We start from the raw sequence: 18,547 nt of genomic DNA on the forward strand, positions 1-18,547 counted from the left end.
TTACAGGCAATAGGAGGCTACTGGCACTGCTCCTCCATCTGTTTTCCACAGGATGGTAGTGTTTTGTGCAAAATGCTCCTTGTTTTAAAGAGCGTCCACAGCTTGGGGATGAAAGGAACATTTATGTTTTCACTCACAAGGAAAAGGTCACACAGAGGAGCTGGGCTTGATGTTGGATTTGGATCCCCCTATAAATCAACCAGACTGAGCAGGAGTGTCAGCCCACGATCCTCTTAAGGATCTTCCGTTTTAGCCAATTTTGTGTTTTTCGTATCATCTTCCTCATCTTCACCCAAATTCTTTAGTGACTGATGGACAAAACATACTTTGTTTTCCTCTGAAACATCAGAGGAATCACAAATAAAAACGTAATGTTCTCTTTAATCCTACGTTCTTGTTTTTTGACGTTGCAATGCCACTGAGCAGATCTGTGCAGTCTTCAGGCAAACCCTCCAAACTCCATCTTAGCTCCTTGGAAAGTATAACACAGTCAAACTGTGGAAACGTGATTAGATATCTTGCACCTTGTTTAGCCAAATGCATCAGACTTAATTGTGTATACACATACATATATGTATATGTATATATATTTATGTATAGATACATACACATATATATACTGCTGTCTATACTGGTCAAACCCTTTTCTTGAACCTCCTGATTTTTTCAGCAGTCCAAGTATTTTTCCAGCGCAGTAGTAATCCTGTACAACATTACATGCTGTAATTTTCTGAACTGATTCTGAAAAAACTTTGTCATCCTTACTTGCCCTTCTGAATCATGGAAGTTTTCTCTATGTGTAATCATTCCTGCAAGCCTATGTACCTCCTTCCTAGTGATGATTTCACCTGGTGATATTTTCCAGAATAACTTGTCTGGGAATCTAACGTCATGATTTGTAAATATTAACATGGAGTGATATACAAATACCTTGTTATCCTCACTTCGTATGGCTAGAAACCTGAATATACACAGAGCAGAAAACAGACCAAATACAAGAAGCTCAAACATCCTACTGTGTGGAAAGAACTCAGTAACATATCTTTGTGACAAAGTACAGAAATACAACATCCAGAAATATGTATGTCTATTGCTGGGAAGAATTTTCTTATATGAGCTATTTAAATTGCGGCCTGAATTATTTTGTACTTAAGGAAAAAAAACAAAACAAAACAAAACAAAAAAAAAAGGAAAAGAAATCATTGATACAAGTGCTTTCTAATTTACAAAATACAAATCCTTCATTTCCTCATAGTTTGCATCATGTATACATAGAAGACATCTGAAACAAGCAGATTGGTGGGATGTTACGCCAAACCTAATTTCCTGACAGTTATTCCTCCTTTTAATTCAGCAGAAGTCCTTGTGTCTTTTGTCTTACGAAGTATGATCAGTTATGTAAAGATAAACAGTTTTGTTTTTTTTTTAGACTTATGTTTGTAAAGCACTTTGAAGATGCAAGGTGTTATGCAAGTCCCATGTTGTTATTATTATTGACTGCAGCTCAAACCCAGCCTCGCCGTGGGATAGCAGAACTTATCATCTGCAATCTCAAGGCACAGCAGGGTAAGAAAAGTTGCTATTTGGAAATGTTTGTATTTTGCAAATCTGCTTAGACTTTTTTTTTTTAACCCAACATGGGATAGAATGATTCTTATGTGGAATGCAACAAGCGAAATGATTCTTCATTCAGAGTTCAGCAACTGCTCCACTGAAAACTACCAATTATAAAAAAAATACATTTCTACTTTCTTGTAGGGAAACCAAAAGAGCCCCCAACCTCTGCTGACTTTATGCAGTAGCTGTAACTTGACTCTCTGTTTTATATTCAATGACAGCAAAAGAAGTGGAAGTATCCACTGTGAGGAGGAAATCTTAGAAATTCAAAAGCCAAACTTGTGGAGAAAACTGAATATTCAGGAAATATGGCTCTGAGGTGGCTCCAGGCACATGAGGACAATGTGAAAGGAAAAGGATACGTGAACCCAGGAGGAGAGACAAAGGTTGCATCCAAATATGTGTCAGTAGATGAACAAGACAAAGGATCAAGGGAAGGCAAGGCCAGAGAAATCAGAAAATAAACATAAGAGGTTCTGAAGGAAGAACAGGGACACCACAAGTGTTTTGGAAGGCAGTAGAGTGAGCAACTTTCAGAACATCCAAATGCAGTTCCAGCTCTCTGTGAGTGGTTTTTGGAACAGGATTTGGATGGATGGATGAACAGGTAGCCAGCCTGGAAAATGAGAGAGAAGGAGATTGCTTTAATTATACCATAGATTATATTGGTTCATTACCTGTTTACATTCAAAAAACTTGCCGCTCACTTATTCTGCGCCAAAAGGCAGTCTAGATTTCGGGTATCAACTGGTCCCTGAGAAAATCTGTACTTTGTGAGTATAGTGTTGTGTGGAGACAAAACAGTAATTCAACCGAACTCGGCCCTGCCTCCTCTCAGACCTACTTTGAATGCATTTAGTGGCCACTGTCATGTTGAGAAGCCATGTTCTAAGCAAAGCACATCTTAGACTTTGAGTGGGAAGAAAGTATATGCAAAGTTTCAAGACATCTTCAAATGTATTATTGTCTAATTATCTAAAGGCACCTGCAAGTGATGACATAAAATCATTTAATAGAATAAAATCAAAATTCTTTCGCTCTGTACTTTCAAGAACAGATGAACTAAAGTTGCCAATCTAGCGTTTATTTGAAAAAAAACAGGTATCAATATAAGCACCGTGGAGCAGATGAGTTTTAAGAGTAGTTTCAGTTTTTAATGCATTTTAGCAACCCTGTACTTTTTTCTCACAATAACCCTTATAAAATATTGGTAGTGGTAAGAGGCTTCTGCTCCAGGTGAAACTTGGAAATCTCAAGTCACTCACACACTGAGAACTGTCAATCAAAGGAGAATTCAATGACCTTCTTTATGCTGTACGTTTAGCAAGGTAATGTTCTAGGACTATTACAAATCCTCTTTGACTCTTCAGTGCACTAAATCATTGTCTGTCATGACCTGACCAATAGTGGCATTAAAAGACAGGGCAGGAATTACTGAAAATACTCCGTCTGGAACACAAAAAGGTGGAATGTATTTCAGTCTCACTCAGCTGATGGCTCAGATAGCCTCATCAATTTTGCTACTCCATTTCTGATGACAGAAAACTGTAATTAATACTGAAAAACGTTTTAAATTAGAGGACCTGTTCAAGCATTTTCCTTATTTTATTACTGCAGGTGAGCATGCGAAAACATGAGCCAGCAACGTGCCCTTGTCACAAGGAAGGCTAACTGTAGCGTGGGCTGCCTTAGGCCAAGTATTCGAGGCCAGCAGGTCGAGGGAAGTGATCCATCCCCTCTACTTAACACTGGTGAAACCACCAGTACCGTGTCCAGTTCTAAGTTCCCCGACGTGAAATACCTGGACATACTGGAGGGAGTCCAATGAAGGGCCATGAAGATGATGAAGGGCCTGAAACATCTCTTTTATGAGGAGAGGCCGAGGAAGCTGGGACTGCAGCTTAGAGAAGAGAAGGCTCCGAGGAGATCTTAAAAATGTATATAAATACCTGAAGGGAGGGTGTAGAGAGGACAGAACCAGGCTCTTCAGTGCCAGGACAAGGGGCAATGGACACAAATTCAAACACAGGAGATTCCCTCTGAACACCAGGAAGCACTTCTGTGCTGTGCGGGTGGTGGAGCCCGGACAGGTTGTGGAGTCTTCTCCTTGGTGACCTTCACAAGTCACCTGGACATGGTCCTGGGCACCCTGCTCTGGGTGGCCCTGCTGGAGCAGGGGCTGGACCAGATGGACCCAGAGGTCCCTTCCACCTCAACCGTTCTGTTACTCTGTGATTCCGCGAACAATTACGTGTCACTAGCAAGGTGAGCCTACAAATGATCACTAGTTGTTTGTATCTTGGTACTATTCAGGCTGCCCCATAAAATCAAGACTCTCTTAAGGAAAATGCAGTAAGAAGCGTGTACCATGCTGGCAGACCTCCATGCTAACCTAAATATCTAAAAGAAATATGAGATAAAATGCATTTTTCTATTGTAGACTTCTTTGAGAACAACCACACACACATATATATGTGTGTACACTTGAACACAGACATATGGTAAAATTTAATATACAAATTTATGTATATAACCTTATATAATCAATTTATCTCTATATTTGTATACAAAAATCTCCCCTACAAAAATAGGGGAGATTTTCCTAAGGTTACACAGGCCATGTATTCTGGTGCAAGGCTGAGAACTGAAAACAAACTTTCTAAGGCCTTTATCACACCATATCCTTTAGTAAATGTCATTAGGATTCCAAATGCTAGTTTGCACTTTGAATTTCCCTTCTCTCCTCTTGCATTAATGTGCAAAACTACGTACGCTCACAGAATTGCAGGTCAAGCTGAAGTCCCTTTGAAAATTCAGCCTTTTGTGGAAAAAAAGTTGATGGTTATTGAAAAAATGTTGTTGTCTGCCTTGTTACTATTCATGATTAAGGAAAGTAAATATTGTCTGAAGTCTAATGAGAATTCCAATGCAATAAAGTCAAGTGTGAAAGGTGCAATCAATAAGTGATGATGCAACAGTATTCGTTTGTAGTTTTGCTATCGTTTAGTTCATGGTATTTGGTGATGCTTGAAAATGAAGTGTTAAGAAATTAGTGTTACAAGGATTAACATTCAGATTTTATTTCTGATACTGTTATGTTTCTACAGTCATTACAGTATGAACACTAATTAGCATCTGATTTCGTTTCCCACTAGTTAAGGACTGCAAACCAAAAAAAAAATAAAGAAGAAAAAATACTATGGAAACAAACATCAATGTTATCCATGAACATCCATAAATTAAAACTCAAAATGTCCATGGCTAATTTTACACTGCAGGAGAAAGTACTGCAATAAAAATATTTTTTCTCATTTTGTGGTTTTGCATCCACACTTCAAGGTAGATTGAATTTATGAAGTCTGTTTTCAGACATGTGACAGATCTCAGAGTTCAAGCTGGGCCATTTGTATCCTACACACAGCAGAGCTATCAACCAGGGGTTCAATTTTGGATTTACTACAAGTCTCGGATATAAAGAACCATACTGCCCTATAAAATAGTCAGGGACTAAATCTCAGATAATCAGTTATTCCGGCAAGAGTACCACTCAATTTTAGTCCTTTATCACACATTAACTTTTCTCCATCTTGGCTCAAATGGACTGGCAGGCATGTAGACATCGCCCTCTATTACTGCGCCATGACGTGGGGTACTAGCACCGTGTGTTAGAAACTGAAGGGACAGTTTCTCTCCCTCTTTCCTCTGCAGGCACCTTGGGCAAGAGCAGCTTGTGCTGGCACATCATATGGCCTGAAGATACTGAAATTATGTTTGAATATTCTTTGCCGCTCAATATTTTCTTAAGAAACCACATAAAAATTTGGCTACGTGAACTTCAGTGGATGTTCACTGAATATCTTCACAAGGGAGTATTTTCAAAAGGGCCATTACAGTCCAAACCAGAGACCTCTCAAAACTGGTGTTGATTGTGCATAGTAAAAGATCCCATGCATTTCATAAGGCAGCTCCACAGTACATCACACATTGCTAAAAGCAATAATTACTTTGAAACGTTATTTATGTCTCTCGAAATGTGACTGTTTTATAAATTCACTAAGTAAATGGATCATGCAGCTAAACTTAATGTTCATATTTAACATATCAGAGAAGCAATAAAGAATCCTATTGCAGAATATCACCCATCCAGACCAAGAAGATTCTGTAACCCACGCAAAAAAATCTTGTGAGTAGTTTCAACGGAATTAGGTGAGAATTAGTTGTGACACAGTATCTGTTTTATAGCATGTTCCTTGTTACAAAAATAAATTATTTGCAAAGCCACAGAAATGACTTGACTCTTTCAGTCATGTAAACGAGATCTCTTGACCTATTGCAAATGAGACAGCATACTAGCTGTGCCTTTAACTTTTGGCAACGTTATTTGTTTACTTTCATTTAGGGGCAGCCAAGTAAGAAGCCTCGCTCTGAATGCACACAGTATAATACAGCCCCAACATATACACAGCCAAGTGAAAAATAAGTATGTGAAATAAAGCATGATGTTTCAAATCAGGTCCCTAATAAAGTGTAAAAATATAAGAAATTCTATCATATTAACTAGCAAGTACTGCTCTTTCACTTAAGGGATAGTTGGGTAATTATTCAAACCTGTACAAGACTGGATTGTCAAGTCAAATAATAATACAGAGTATCTCAGGATAATGAGATAGATCTTAGGGCCATTAGCAGTGGCTCCTATTATAATAGTGGCCAAGATTCCCCAAGAAAGAAAGAGAATATATTTAAATGAAACTAGCAGAGAACTAGTTTGAACTTGTATATTTGAACAGCTCAGCACTTTCTTATAGCCTCCATTTCTTCCCAGAGAGAAAGCTGTCTGTCATGTAAGACTGTGAAATCAGTTGGGCTTTACAGGCTGAAATCCCGAAGGGCAAAAATTAAAAAAAACAAAAAAAATTTGAAAATTGAGTCACATTGAAATTCATAATGTTTATATTAAGAATCTTATCCTAGCAAGGTTTTAAGGTCTGGTTAGACACCTAGTTGTCTGCTCTATCCTGATTCTTTCCCTCTCCTTTGAAGGTTGTTTAAAGAGCAACAAAATCCAACTTGTATCTTCTCTGACACTAGCTCTGACTAGAGGAATTACAGCTATAGAATTACGGGCTTTCAAGACTGAGGAGGAGATGGCTTTTTCATTATAAAATAAGTCCTGCTTATGAGACATTTGTATATGCACGCTCATTATCTTACGTTTGTTTTTAACTGCTACAGGACCAGGAATAACTCAAGAGCTGGTGGTCATAAATAGAGAAGCTAGCAAATCCCTGGGAAAACAGCTGTCTAGCTCGCAATTTATGAGGTAAAGCCTGGTTAGTATGTCAGCAGTTGTCATGGATTAGAAATACGGCTCGTTTCAACATTCTCCTTATAAGCCTGTCCTAGGTGCAAAGGTTTCCAAACACCAGACCAGAGCTAGGTCTGGCATGCCTAGTATATTTATTAACTCTCTCCCTCACCTTAATGAACACCTGGTGGGCTGACTGCTGCCTCTCACGCTGTCAAGCGAAGCTCCATTTCCCGAGTGCTCATTGGCACGCCGACAATCGGACTGGACTAGGGTTTACGGGAGTTTAAGCAAGAATGCTGATTCAGACGTTGCAAATCAAATATTAAAAGACTGATTAAATATTTTACGATCTTCTTCCTTAGACTCTGACTTGAAGTTTGCTTCACCTGCTAGCCAGAGATACGCTGAAGGTTAATTGATGGAGGAAGAGGACCTAACAGCTGATGCTACTGGCCCAAAGTATGCAAGGCATTTAAGAGTATTCCTCACCTCGAGTGTGCAGTCACTGACATGCTCATTTGTCTCACTAGGTTAGCGTCACTAGGGCTCAGATATGTGATCAAATTACCACAGTGAAAGTGGTTTAGGCTTATGTGTTTTTCCTTGTATTGTATATTTGCACGTCTCCGATGACACCAAGTAATCCTTTAAATTGTGTTAATTTGATCATGTATCCAAGTATCCACTGCAGAAAATTGGGATAGGTGGCTAAGAAAAGTGGAGATGACGCCTTTAGAAGACGAATAGCTTCCACGGAGAGAAAAGACATCCAGCAGCTCAGTCTACCAGGGTGAGAGTGTAAATCTGTGCCCTTCCTCCTTCTACAAAATCAAAGGTTTGTAACTTATAAACCTAACCTGACAAATTGCTTTTGAGCATTTTCATTTCTTTTAAAGGGAAAGAATTAACAAAACTCTTAAAAAGCAACTGTTGGTAAATTTTTGGCTACACGCCTGGGCTCATATGACTTAAAGCCCATCTAGATCTTAAAGAGAAGAAAAATTCAGCAGATCACCACCCTGCAGGTGTTCTAGTCACATTCAGGGCTCAAAGTTGAAAATTTAAAAGCAGTTCAAATATTTTCCTTTAGAAAAGTACTCTGAGCTTTTGTCTTAACTCCTTTTAAAGAGACGTTTGCTAAAGATTTGCACATACCAAAGTACAATTTATGTAATGAGCAGGAAGAGTTATTGGACTAATCATTTTTAATAGAGATTCCTTGTCTTTAATACAGAGCCACACAACAGAACTTAATAGCTTGTGGCAAGCAAATAATTTACACATGGATTGTGTCTGAATACAAATGTATACATAAAATATCACAGACTTAATGAAGCCTTTGGGGTGTTTTTTTTTTAATCAATGTAATTGATTTTGCTGATAGGTCTGCATTTATATTTTTGTAAGCTGCATTTTACTTTACCTTCACAAGTGGCACAGTCATGATTTTTAAGGGAGCAGGGAAAACTACACAAATGAAATTAGAAACTAAGTGCACAGACAGCAGATATTTTTAAAGTGTCTAGGGTAAGACACTCGGAAATAACACTTCACCATGACCCAACAACGTGGCTCATTTAGAAACTACTTATCAGAAAAGGTCAACCTTTCAGGAATGCTCCTGACAATTCACAGTGTTTTGTGGCATTTGAGCCCAATGAAGCTGGTAATGAAGAGTTTTACCCTAACACTGAACATTTTGGGCTGTTCAGCTGCAGTCAATAGGGTTGCTTGCATTTGGTTTGGGCTCTGAAGTGGGGGAGAAGGCAGCAGCTGAAAAAGTTTAGCGTTGTGACTAATGCACAACTGGGGCCAAAAGGAAAGTGGCCTGCTGTAAAAATAATCTGTACATACATAAGCATACATTAAACTGTAAACATACAGTTTAAGAGGAGGCATGGGATGATGGCTGCCTAATGTGTCTCCATATCAGATAAGTACCAGCTTATGTGACGGACCCTGAAAGCTCTTTTTCCCTATAAAAGCTACCCGAAGTTCGTCCCCCCTCCTTCTAAAGCACTACTTTTCATCATCATTAATTCATCAAAGCTATGCATTACAGAAAAGCCCAGAGACAGACGCTGGAGCCGGGCGGGCGGGCCCGAGGAGAGCGGTGGGGGGCCCCGGGTGGCTGCCATCCTCGGCCCCGCCGCCGTCCGTGCCCGCGCGCCCCGCGGGACCGAGCCGGCCCGCCTTACCTTTGGGGTGCCAGGGGTCCGTGAACTCGTACTTCCCCACGCCGATTGTCCGCAGCATCTGCACCCTGTTGGTGTTGTCCGGGCCCCCCGCCGCGTTGGGGGGCAGCGGGGCGGCCGCCTGCCCGTTGGTGGTGGGCGCGCTGCTGGGCAGGGCGGCTGAGGGCAGAGCCGGTGGTGGCGGCGGCAGCATGGGACAAGCCAGGTGGCCATTGCCCACCGCCCCGGGGCCCGGGTGGGCCACCGGGCCCACTCCGCTCATGGAGGACATGCTGAGGGGCTGGCTGTTGGTGTACAAGGGCTGGCTCTGGAGGTTGACCACCATGTTGCTGAGGGGCTGGGAGGGCTGCGGCTGGAGCTGGTAGTGAGTCGGCATCAGCGGGAGCTGGGGGGTGACGTGCGGAGGGAGGGAAGGCGTGACGCCGATGACAGGGGCCTGGACGTTGGCGGCCGGGCTGAAGGTGGGCGGCTGCGTCATCCCGTAGGAGTGGGTGATGAGGGCGGGCTGGCTGCCGGCCGCCACCGTGGTGACCCAGGGCGCTGCACCTGCGGCAAGATGGAAGGCTGGCAATGGTGGTGGGCTCGGCACCGGGGGGGGACCAGAACAAAACCGCCCCAAGCCTGCCCGTCACGCTCCCGCGTCCGCCCGCAGCACCACCGAGCCACGCTCTTATCCTTCACGGTATCGAAAGCGGCTCAGGATCTGGAACTCTTCCAACCCAATAAGTGCATAAAATTGCTACAGCGATGTGAGTGCAATTGTTAAAATACTCATCAGGTGACATGCAGCATGTTTACGGTTTTACGTGTTTTGCGCTTTATGCAGCTTAAGCACACGCTTCCAAGAAAATTAACCTCTTTCCCCACCGTGCTTTCATGGCTCCCTGACAAACACTCTGTGTGTATAATAATGGTGCTCCAGCCACTACAAAGAGATTGTAATTAGGTGTCTGGCATAGTAGCACAATGTATGATATGTGTCTGGAAGCTGGAAATCATTTCAGGTAGTTCTGGACATAAAAGAGGTCTTAAAGTATTACAGAGTGCCTTTTACTCTAGTGAAGGCAAAGAAGGAAGGAAAAAAAAAAACACTTTAATGAACTTGCAGGCATCTTAATACATTTATAGTAGCCCCAGCACAGAAGAAACTTGAGGGGTCTTTACAATGAGAGAAAAACCCTGCTAAAGAATACAGAAAGGGCTCACAATGAAGTCTAATTTACAGAGGTAAATGGGGATAGTGCATTGAATTTGCTTTGAATGACTTTCCCTTGTCGAATTACAAATAAGATTAAAAACATACCTGGGTTTTCATTCTCCCTCATCTGTTTAGAGGGTGGCTCATCAGTGTCCCAGGGTGTAGACTGATTGATGGGTGTCTGTCCCCACCTAACGCTAGTTGCAAGTCCTTGAGGCTGATTTTCAGTCTTGGAAATGCAAGGTGCCTACCAGAGAGAGAGAAAATACAAAATAAAAGTGCTAAGATTAATTTGGAATAATCACCATTTCTCATAACTAGTAGCTTGCTTGTTTGTTTGTTACAATCCAAGAGGATATCTTTAAATATCATTTTCCTCTAGGCTTGCATGGCATATCTATATGGAAAATAGAATATTTAAAAAATATATATTTCTGGAAATTTAATAGAGCCACCATTTAACAGAAAAACACAAAACCAAGTATTTTCAGAAATAAGTTGTTTCTTTTCCCTTGAAAAATAAATAAATAAATAAACATGCATGGCAATATCCATTCAGACAGTCACAGCTTATCTAAAATGGGACAATCTTCTGTTTGCTCAGTCTCTTCCAAAAATGGTGAGTTTTGTTTACCAGAAGGCAGGAAAAGAGCGACTTGTTTACAACTGTAGGACAAATTACTGTAGAACAGTAAAGAGAAGTCTCAGTATTTACTGTCTGTCAACCCCTAAAATTGAATGCCAATAAAAAAAGCAGCGTAACAGCCATTGGCCGCTAAAGTGGGTATGTTGGCAGTTCTTCAGAGATGTTAAAATAACTGTAAAGTAAGGGAAGGATCGGGGCTGACTGATCATCAAGGGGTCTGTGATCTGAAGGAGATTTGTAGATAAAGAAACTATCATGTGGATTGAAATGCTAAACCAGCCAGCACCGCCCCCCCCCCCCCCCCCCCCGAACAATTTCAGGGGTTCTTCCCAAACAACCATGCCTTTGCGGAGAAAAGGCTTGTAGAAAATGAGGGTGCTCTAACAGGTCTCATTTATTTGACTTGGCAGTATATTTCATTGCTAGAAGATTAAAAGTTTTTTTTTGTTTTGTTTTTACTGGTGTCAAAACCCCTAAACCAAGAAAACGGAACCAGCTGCCTATTGCTGAATGAGTATTGAGGATTGAAGCCATAAAGAATAGGAGGCCAGTCTGAGCGATCGCTTGTTTGCCTTACATCTGGGAAGTAATTTAGCTCCGAGACAGAGGTACAGAGGCTCCATAAATGCCCTGGGTCACGTTGCACCAATGAAATCTCTGTCAACACCACTGGCATTTTTTTCCCATTACTAGTACTTCAATCACTGCATGAAAAAATTCATTAACAGACCCATTTCTGCCCTCTGCAAATACATGCGTACCTTTCCCAAGTCCATCTGTCATTCCTCACCTCTTTAAATCCATCGGAGGTGCCGGCTCTCCTCCACTCAGCGGCTTCCTCCTGTCCTCCCTTCTGCCCCCACCAACACCTTTGCTAGCTCTTCTGCTCTGCTCCAACACTCCCTCCTTCATCCAAATGCCTCCAGCATCTCCTACCATGCATTCCTTTTCTATCTGAGATCTATCCTTCCTGGGCTGTGGGAAGCAGGAGATCTGGGTGCAGACCTTGATGGAGGATAGGGCTTATGCCGTGCTGCTGTCTTTGCTGCCAGAAGCCACAGGAAATATTTTCCTTTTGACATTTCCATTTTAATAAAATATATTTTGTTAGATGCAGATGGTCATGGGGAAATGTGATTCTGAATGTCTTTTTTCTAAGGAATCCTGAAATGAGGATTTTCACATTGTGTCCAAATTAATGTTCCTTTTTTTTTCTTCTTCAAAACATGGCAATTTATCCTTTTCTGCCTTTTTTTTTTTTTTTTTTCCTATCTTTACTTTAACCTCTCCATTGTTTTTTTCTACTCTATTGGCGCCAAGGACAATGATACCCAGATTTTAGATTCACATTTCCTTCTGCTCCCACCTTTTTCATTCCATTCTTAACTTTTCAAACCTGGAACTTTTGCAGCTGAAGTAAAAGTGACAGTCAGCAAAGACAAAAAGTGAAGACATGCAGACAAGCAAGAGCTTTAAGATTCATTGTATTGTATTCAGTGGCAAAGAAAGGGCAGGAAGGGAAGAAAATAATTCTCAATTTTGAAATGCTTTCTGTTTATAAATTGTCCTGAGAAAAGGCTCAATCTGAATAACTTTAGCTTTTACATTGTAGAAAGTCTTTGACAGGGGAAATAATGCTGTTGGTGGTTTACCAGTACATGTTAGCAGTATCACTTTGGATTGTAACTAAACTGTTTAACAGTGGCTAAAGCACTCTTCAGCAGAAGAAAGAAAAAAGAAAAAAACACCACCTGCATTCTCTGCCTAAAAACCAGCCAAGACACTTTCCCCCAACCCCCTATCATTTATCCCAAAGAAAACTTTGAACCAGTAAATACAATATAGAGAACTGGGCATTTTTATGAATCACCAGGGAAGGAGAGGAGGCTTCACAACTCAGATCATGCCCCACGTATGCCAGACTCTGCATGTGGCATCTATGTGTTGCACTTCTTTGTTCTATGAATGGGCCTTGTAAGTAGGTTTGCAATACTTCTCATTATTATGTGGCATTGTCAAGATGCGCAAAATCTCGTGTAACTTTGTTACATCCCCACACTGCTTTGAAACGGTGTCGATCTATAATAAGACAAAAATATTCCTGTACCTTAAATAATACAGAACCTCACACATGCTATGATTTTAAAAGAAACCATATGTTCTGTATAGAATGGGTAGGAAAGGGAGTATACGACACAGCTCTCCTAAGTCCTACAGAAATCGAGTTTCCTATTTTGCAACTTAAAGCTGGCTTTCCGAAAAACTAGAGCACCAGAGACATTTGAAACTGGCGGAGTCAGCACCAAATCTGTATCTGAATTCCATACGCTAAGCACCAATAAAGAGAAAAAAGGTTTGCTGCCAATAGATACTTCTACTCTGCTCCCACAAAATGCTATTTTTTTCCCAAGAAAACATTTGCACTAAATACGTTCACAAATCCTGCTTCTTAGAGGCTCAGTGGATTTAAATGCACAGGCCCAGCACGTTGTTCTTAAATTGTATTCCTGAACTTGTATTTATTTGATCAGAAAGAGCTAGAGATTAGTTGGTATGAAATCACAACACACATTAATGAAACACGGTTTAGACAATAATGGTGGCAGAAACAGAAAAACAGCTTTAAATTCCTTCCGTTTATATATACATATCTGGTCTCTGATCTAATTTCTGCATTATTTTTCTTAATACATAAAAGGTTACATTACAAGTGTTGCATGTCTCTGATCCAATTGCAGCAATTACCGATTTGCATATTTGGAAAGGGAAATGATTTCCAACATTATCAAACAGAAGAACTTTATGTCCATGCGCACAGGCACATGACAGCACTCTATTTGATGCTTTTAATGTACAACACAAATGACCAAAAAATGGCCTGTATTATGCCAGTCGTGCCGGGGGAAGAGCTGTGTTCCATTAGTGATCTGCGGACTTCACAGGAACTAATTGTACTATGTTACACTTTTATCTTTAGCTTTCATGTCAGCTGCTTGTTTGAATTAAACAAGAAAAAAAAAAAAAGAAATGCATTACAAAAATCTACTGGGCATACATTTTAAAATACTGACAAATGTCTATTTACATGAAAAGACAAGAAGGTTTCTAAAAGGTCTGGTGAAGCCTGGCTAGTCAATGGCAGCACTATTTCATAGCCTGAACTTCAAGGCAGACTACAAAGATTACTAAATCAATTATCAGCATCTCTGTAGCAGCCCTAAAATGTTCAGTCTGTGCTTTTTTGTTGCAAATACAGTACGCTGAATCCAAATTTGAAGATTTCTTTCTCTTTTGTTTGAAATAACCATTAAGAACAAATACAAATTTTCAGTGAAAGCTTGTATTTCACCTCATGCCTGCCACTTTGAACTGCAGCAGTGAACAATGATACATTTCTATAGAAGAGAGTTTTGGAGATTAGGCTTGCTTATGTTTAAAGTTTCTTAACAATTTTCCATTTGATGCTCAGCTAAAACAGCAATTAGAATTTCTTATAGTCATGCTCATTTCTCCCAATTCTAGTACAAGTGGCAAAGAAAGCAAAATTTCTTTGTTTTATGTTGGAAAATTGTTAATTCACACTTTGACCTCATTCCTTCGTCTCATCCTACATAAAGCCAATTTTCTTTACCACTGTATTGCTCTCCCTAGTTAAGACCCTCTCTGCTGACATGCCAGACAACAATTCTTGAGATCTAGCATTAACGTTGTACAAGATGACTAATGAAGGGGAGACACAGACAGCCACGATGCAACAAATTGGCAGAACAAAGGTAAATAAGAATTATATGCTCTTATGAAAGCAGATTTTTTTCCTATCCACTCGAGAACATAATTAATTTACCTGAGGTTAGCCTCTCAAAGTTACTAATCAGCCACTAAGCATTACAATAGCAGTTCAAAATAATTCAGAAGATCCTTCACTGTCTAAAAGAACATCTTGAATTAAATCAGCATGATGCTATTTTGCATGGAGCGAAATACCCCATGGTTAAAAATGACAAACCTTACAGAAAACTGAATCAGTGCACAGATTTTATAAATGCACTGAAACCTTCATCAGAAGGATTTCGTCTTTGTATTTATTATTTTCCACAAATCAGCCAATTTAGGCTTCTGTAGTCAACATAAATACAAAAGCTGATGAGTAGCTTAGAGCCAAACCCAGCAGATAAAGCAACACTTATGATGTGCTGTTCCAACTATGTCCTACACCTTCTATTGTAAAAATAATTGACGGCTTGAGAGATTATGGCATGGAAGGTAAATGACTGCAAGTCAGGCAATAATTGAAAAGTTTTATGATGGATAATAAGTCTTTCACAATACGTCTCTTGGCTAAATCCAGCAGAGCTCAGCAGTGATTAATTACTACCATGATCCCTGTGAAGTTGAGCTTGGTATGAAGGGACATTAGGAGGGTCCCCGGCAGGATTTTGTTCCACCACATTTGGCAAGGACAGTGTGATTATTGTCACCTAAAGCTGGAGAAGCCTTAGAGGCAGAGTTGAATCAATCCAGAGCAGTGCAAAAGAGAGAGCTGCCTGTGAACAATGGCCACTTCGGCATTTCCCAAAGCCTGGGGAGCCCCAGTACACCACATGTACTGCTATCTGCTAGGCATATTTACAGCACACAGTGGCCCCACAACCTCTATGGTAAGCTTCAGAGGGAGGAAGGGTTTGGTGCAAAGCCCTGCTCTCCTGATGGGTTGTTTGCTATAATGCAGAACTCATCTTTCTGCTCACCTCTGGCTTAAACCTGACTGGCACCTTTCACAGGCAGCAATGTTATACCCCTCAAAGACATACAAGAAGAATACAAAGCTAGGATTAGCTGGATTCTATGAAACAAAACTGGAAGTCCTTTTATCAAGCTTTTTAAATAACCAAAAACCAGACACCCTGGCAGTACCAGTCTCTCAGTTTTAAGGCAATTAACTGCAATACAGATGTGCAGGCAGAACGGAGCACGATGGAACAACTTCAAAATTACATGAGACTAACAAAGACAAGTTGCCAGGTTGCTGATTTTTTCTTTTTTTTTTAAGCTTAAACAGTCATAAACCATGGCCCATAGGCAACAGTAATTGGTGTACAGCTGGTCCACTGAACCTTATTAAATTAAAACATTAAAAACGTTCAGATTCATGGGGCTTTACAGAATATCCACAAGAAAGTTTGCAAGTTCATAGCAATCGGCTGGTGCTAAAGATTGGGAATTAGCGATTCAGTCTATTCTGCATCAGTTTACACGGTTAATATTAGTTGTTCATTAGGAATAGCTACAGCTGTCTGGCTTCAAGTCCAAATCTTTACAAAAGCTGTCTCCTTTGATGAAATAAGACCTAAACTTTTAGCAAGACCTTTATGCCAATGGAAACATAAAACCTGCTGCACTGCTACCAGCATTATGGAGTATATTAGCTGAATTTTAAAGAACAGCCCCCGAACAACTAAAATGCAACAACAAAAATTCTGATTAGATTTTCCCCAGGCTCAACAACACAAAATGCTTCCTGGGAGGTCCTTATAAACACATCTGAGCGATTTCCCCAAAGGCTTGTAAAACTGCTGACATATATCCTGCCACGGCTCAGAGTGCTAAGACCTATTCAAACAGTTTCATGAGCAAAAAAGAACTAATCTGGATAGAGGGATCTTATTTGTGGTGCCCAGCGACCAAAATTATTTTACTAAGGCCTTCATTTAAAGTGATGGATGAGAAGTAGCGATTCTCTGTTCCAATTATCCAAAAGAGATTGGGAATGGCAGCTTAATACTAAGATAATGTATCCAATATGCAACCCACTCTATTTTCTCTCCCCATTGAAAATAAAAAGGCTAAGACACATGCATGCATAGAGGCAAATGTTCCCTCCCATGGACTCAGGTTTTATGGCCTGTCATGGGTAAAAGCAACTTCAATTTAATGAGGGAATTCCTTTTAAAGCTGTTAGCTATGCCTTGCTCTAACAAGTAATGACTCTGGTTGGTTTTTAAACCTGAACGTGTCTGGTGCTCTAAAAAGCTCAGAGGTCTCTGCACCAAAGCATTTATGGTCTAATTTAGTAGTCCGTGTTACTAAATACTGTATGAAACAGGTATTATCTAAGTGCAGGAGGCATGCACGTATCTCCTGAACCACCCCGGGATAGCTCTTTGACTAGGGTATGTTCCCATATTGCACTGGACAGGATCCCAGGCTTACTTCTGAGTCTAGTCCATGGCCAAAGAAGCTGCCAAGGATGGATGCACAGCTTTTAAAGATGCGGTGATGACAGCAACATCCCCCTAGCACCAGCCATTGGGCTGGGCTACAGAAAGAAAACTGTTGTTTTAAGAGAGGGATGTGCTGTAATTTATTAAAAACCTAAGAGATATGGACAGGCCAGTGTGCAAGAGAAACAGAATGAGCTGTCCTGCAGTAAAACCTTATTCAAGAACTTGCTCATGGGTGGAGAGAAGAACTCATCTACCTTACAGTTCCCATTACCAGGCAATTCTGCTATGACACAGCGTTGTTTTTCTCTTTCCGAAGCTAATGTGGGAGCAGCGAGAAGGAGAATAATAAAGTTAACTCATAGGAAAAATGTTGCTACCCTGCAGAGAAGACAAAAGAAGTCTTAGTTTCCTTTTGAGTTGGGAGAATCATTCAATATTGCAATCCTAACCACCATCCAGCGACGAGCGAACAGCCGGAGTGGGCTCTGGAGCACTGAGGTATAGCCGCCAGGCGAGACACATCACTTAGCAGCGGGGTGCTGTCTGCATCAATTCCCGTGTTTCAGAGGATTTAAAGACATCCCCAACCTTGAGATTAATGACAAAGGCTTGGAGAAACTCCTGAGTGCAGTCAGGTCCACGTCTCACACCGGCACAGCACAACCGCCCTGATCCCAGCTCTGTGAGCAGCAGGGCTTCTCACCACCCAGTCTGTGAGCTGCTAAGGCAGGTGTATAGGCACATCCAACTTCTTCACCCCCCCCAACACCAACCTCTTCTTTCCTGGGCTAAGTGTCTTTGCCACTTCATTCACATCTGTGCCCTGGTTACCCTCCTAAATAAGGTGGTTGGCCGAATTCCCAAGCTCTAGCAATGCAATGGAAGATAACTCCATGCCAGGAATGGGTCTCCTGCCTCACTCACCCTTTCAAAGGCTCCCTATCCACACTGCATGCAGGTCTGGGGAAGCATAAGGTTATGGAAAAGGAGGGAAAAATGGGGTAGAAGAAGGTTGTGAAGTGACCATAGGTGCTATCTATTTCTTTCTAGTGGCTGCACTGCCCAGGACGATCACCGCTCTCCCACCGATGCTCCAGTTAGGTGCTCAGCATCAGCTGGGAATAAAGTCAAGACCATGGAATGATAAAAAAAAAAAAGTGCTTCATAAATGGCACTTGATATTCTGTCTTGGCAAATTTCACCGGCGTAAGCTCAGGTACTCACCCAGCTGCCTTCGTTTCTCAGCGAGAACATCAGGGAACGGAGCTGAGGTATCGAACCGAGGTCCCGGCTGCGACACTTGCTGCTCCAGGACACCAGGGACATCAGCGCACGACACTGGGTTCGAGCACAGAA

General features: G+C 41.1%; 1 protein-coding gene across 6 annotated transcripts in view; it reads right to left on the reverse strand.

Annotated features, from left to right (window-relative positions):
* The window catches only part of KLHL29 (kelch like family member 29), a 399,050-nt gene that overhangs the window by 135,776 nt on the left and 244,727 nt on the right, over positions 1-18,547 (reverse strand). For 4 of the 6 annotated variants that reach the window (XM_083830792.1, XM_083830791.1, XM_083830788.1 and 1 more), the window contains 3 exons: positions 18,416-18,529; positions 10,427-10,568; positions 9,127-9,669 (listed from right to left, as the gene is read on the reverse strand). In XM_083830792.1, the coding sequence (XP_083686918.1) occupies positions 9,127-9,669; positions 10,427-10,568; positions 18,416-18,529 (799 nt within the window). The remainder of the gene's footprint in view (positions 1-9,126; positions 9,670-10,426; positions 10,569-18,415; positions 18,530-18,547) is intronic. The other 2 variants (XM_083830793.1, XM_083830789.1) reach the window with 1 other exon arrangement.

This window comes from Anser anser (assembly GCF_964211835.1).
Source record: "Anser anser genome assembly, chromosome: 3".
Lineage (NCBI taxonomy): Eukaryota > Metazoa > Chordata > Aves > Anseriformes > Anatidae > Anser > Anser anser.